The sequence below is a fragment of the Polistes dominula genome, unplaced genomic scaffold (assembly GCF_049000335.1).
Source record: "Polistes dominula isolate Pdom_NZ unplaced genomic scaffold, Pdom_raw_medaka contig_21, whole genome shotgun sequence".
Taxonomy (NCBI): Eukaryota; Metazoa; Arthropoda; class Insecta; order Hymenoptera; family Vespidae; genus Polistes; species Polistes dominula.
Window position 1 is genome coordinate 5,434,178 of NW_028301061.1, and position 2,468 is coordinate 5,436,645.

At 39.1% G+C, this 2,468-nt stretch overlaps 1 protein-coding gene across 1 annotated transcript; it reads right to left on the reverse strand.

Annotated features, from left to right (window-relative positions):
* Window positions 1–1,642: 1,642 nt before the first annotated feature.
* On the reverse strand, window positions 1,643–2,128 carry LOC149031453 (uncharacterized). Its single transcript, XM_089176192.1, has one exon. The coding sequence runs from the start codon at window positions 2,126–2,128 to the stop codon at window positions 1,643–1,645; it is 486 nt and encodes a 161-aa protein (XP_089032318.1).
* Window positions 2,129–2,468: the final 340 nt, after the last annotated feature.

The following is a 2,468-nucleotide window of genomic DNA, read 5'->3' on the forward strand; positions in this document are numbered from 1 at the left end:
GACGTGCTTCCACCTTATCATATAAAATAAAGAGAAAATCGTGTTATAAGAAAGGGTATTTTTTATATCCCCTATAACCCAATAATAAAATTAAAAAAATTGCTTTAGTTTATTATTGTACGATAATTTAAACTTTTGCAAAAATTGAAAAAAATTCATTTTTTGTTTTCTCTATATATTTTTTTAGAACAGTTTTTTTTGAACGGCAATAATATAGAACAATTGTACTTAGCAATATCATGTTAAAAAACAAGTTTCCGAACAGAATCAAATGATTTTACAGCAGTAAAAATCAAATATACGATTAAATTGGGTTAATTATTGATATAGATTCAAATGAACAATAATTTTTCGGCGGCATTATTTTTAATAGTACTTTCAAATGGTAAATAATGATGCAAAAGCAATGCCGTACTTTTCCAGATTACCCCCCCCCCCCTTGACCTGTAGAAAAAGGTGGGTTAAAACCCTCGATTTTTCTCCCTTGTTGCATGATTTTTGTACAGCATTGCGGAATAATTAATAAGAATAGGTATTGAAATTATATGGAACCGACGCCGTACAAAATCAAATGATATAATAGACCAAGAAATTTCCGGAAAATCAAAAACTTTTTCCGACTTTGTGGCCTACTATTTTTGTATGGCACTACGTGTTTTCTCATTATTTTTGATAAATCTATCGGTGGTAAGAATGCCGTACAAAAAAATATGATAAAAAAGTACCCAGTCAACCTGTGCTTTTGAAGTGAAAACTTCTTTCGAATAGGGATTGATTTGAAAAAAATGAAACGCTGGTTCAGGCAACGAAGCGGAAGATGGCGAGGAAACGGAGCCTGTATACGGATAGGCAGCGGAGCCTGTATACGGATAGGCAGCGGAGCCTGTATACGGATAGGCAACGGAGCGACGGGCCGCTATGCAATGGCCACGATATTTAGTAAGATGAGAAATAGAGACAAACATATAGGATTGAGCCTGCGAGAGAATGAGACGAAATATAGCTATACAGTTTTTCCTATTCTCGGTCTCCTCTTTATGCTATGCTTCGTAGCTATCGCTCCTGGTTGTATATGTGTGTGTTTGTGTGCGACTGCATACTATAAAGCGTGGACACGTACCCCGTTTTCCAATTACAGAGCATAATGCGACTCAGTGTCACACAATGCCGCATTGTGCTAATGCTTAATTGGAACATGAATTAGTTTTCAAGTGCACTAGCAGAGTGCACTAAGTTCAGTGTTGTGTGGTATCAGTGCTTATTAATACCACGAAATAAAAGATATACAAAATGGTTAACGTGTATAGAAAACTTTATTAATAAAACCGTATCCAATAGGTATAACAACTAGTTGAAGTAAGTTTTAGGAACACGTTGTGGATGCAAAGCGTTGTGTGTCGTGTAGCGTGTATAATGCCATTCTTTATTGTTCTCTTTGTTTTATGTGTTGTTGATCTGTTTTATCATTTGAGGTATAGTTGTATAAGCGGTCTGTAGAGGCGTGACTGTAGATACGCGTCCGCTGCAACTACTCCCCCCGAGTGACTTTGCGCGGGAAGCTTAAAAGTCACGGTGCGTTTGTACGTTTTCTTTGGTATATCCATTGAAGATCCCCAATGATGTGGTTTCATCTTCTCAGGTACTAGTTGTCAAGATCAGTCTTGTTAATGCAGCAAGGCTTTAGTCTTTCGATTGAGACGTTTTTTTCTTCACCTTCTACTAGTATTTTATAGAGTTTATCGGAGATTCTGTCAATCACCTTGTATGGACCTTGATAAGGCGCTTCTAACGGTGCCTTTACGTGGTCACAGCGTAACCACACATGCGTGCAGGTATTTAGGTCCTTGAGTATGAATACTTTTGCCTTGGAGTGGTGTGCGGTGGGCGTTGGTCGTATGCCCCGCATGTATTCTCGATGTTTTTCCACGAAGATCTGTGAGTCGAGAGGTTTATCGGTCGAAGTGAAAAATTCTCCGGGCACTCTTAAGCATGTTCCGCATAACATTTCTGCCGGAGTGGCTTGGATATCCTTCTTGAATGAAGTTCGAAGTCCGAGTAGTACCACGGGTAAGATGTCGAGCCAAGGTTTTGGAAAGCACATTAAAGCGGCTTTTAAGGTTCTATGCATGCGCTCGACGATGCCGTTTGATTAAGGATGAAAAGGAGTCGTTCTTGTTTTCTTGGCACCTACGAGATGGACGAGAGATTGAAAAAGAGCTGATTCGAATTGTGTGCCTTGATCCGACGTTATGGTGATTGGAGTTCCGTAGTGGAATATCCACTCGTTGAATAATGCTGTTGCGACTGTGTCCGCTGACATGTCTTTTATCGGCATCGCAGCTGGCCATCTTGAAAATCTGTTAATCATTGTGAGGCAGTATTGGTATCCTCGAACGTTTGGCAGGAATATTATGTCAATATGTAGATGGTTGAATCTGTTGCTGGGTACTTCAATGTGGTTAGGTTCA

Excerpts from the sequence above, each read along its gene's own strand:
- LOC149031453 (XM_089176192.1), bottom strand. The coding sequence starts at position 2,128 with ATGCATAGAACCTTAAAAGCCGCTTTAATGTGCTTTCCAAAACCTTGG.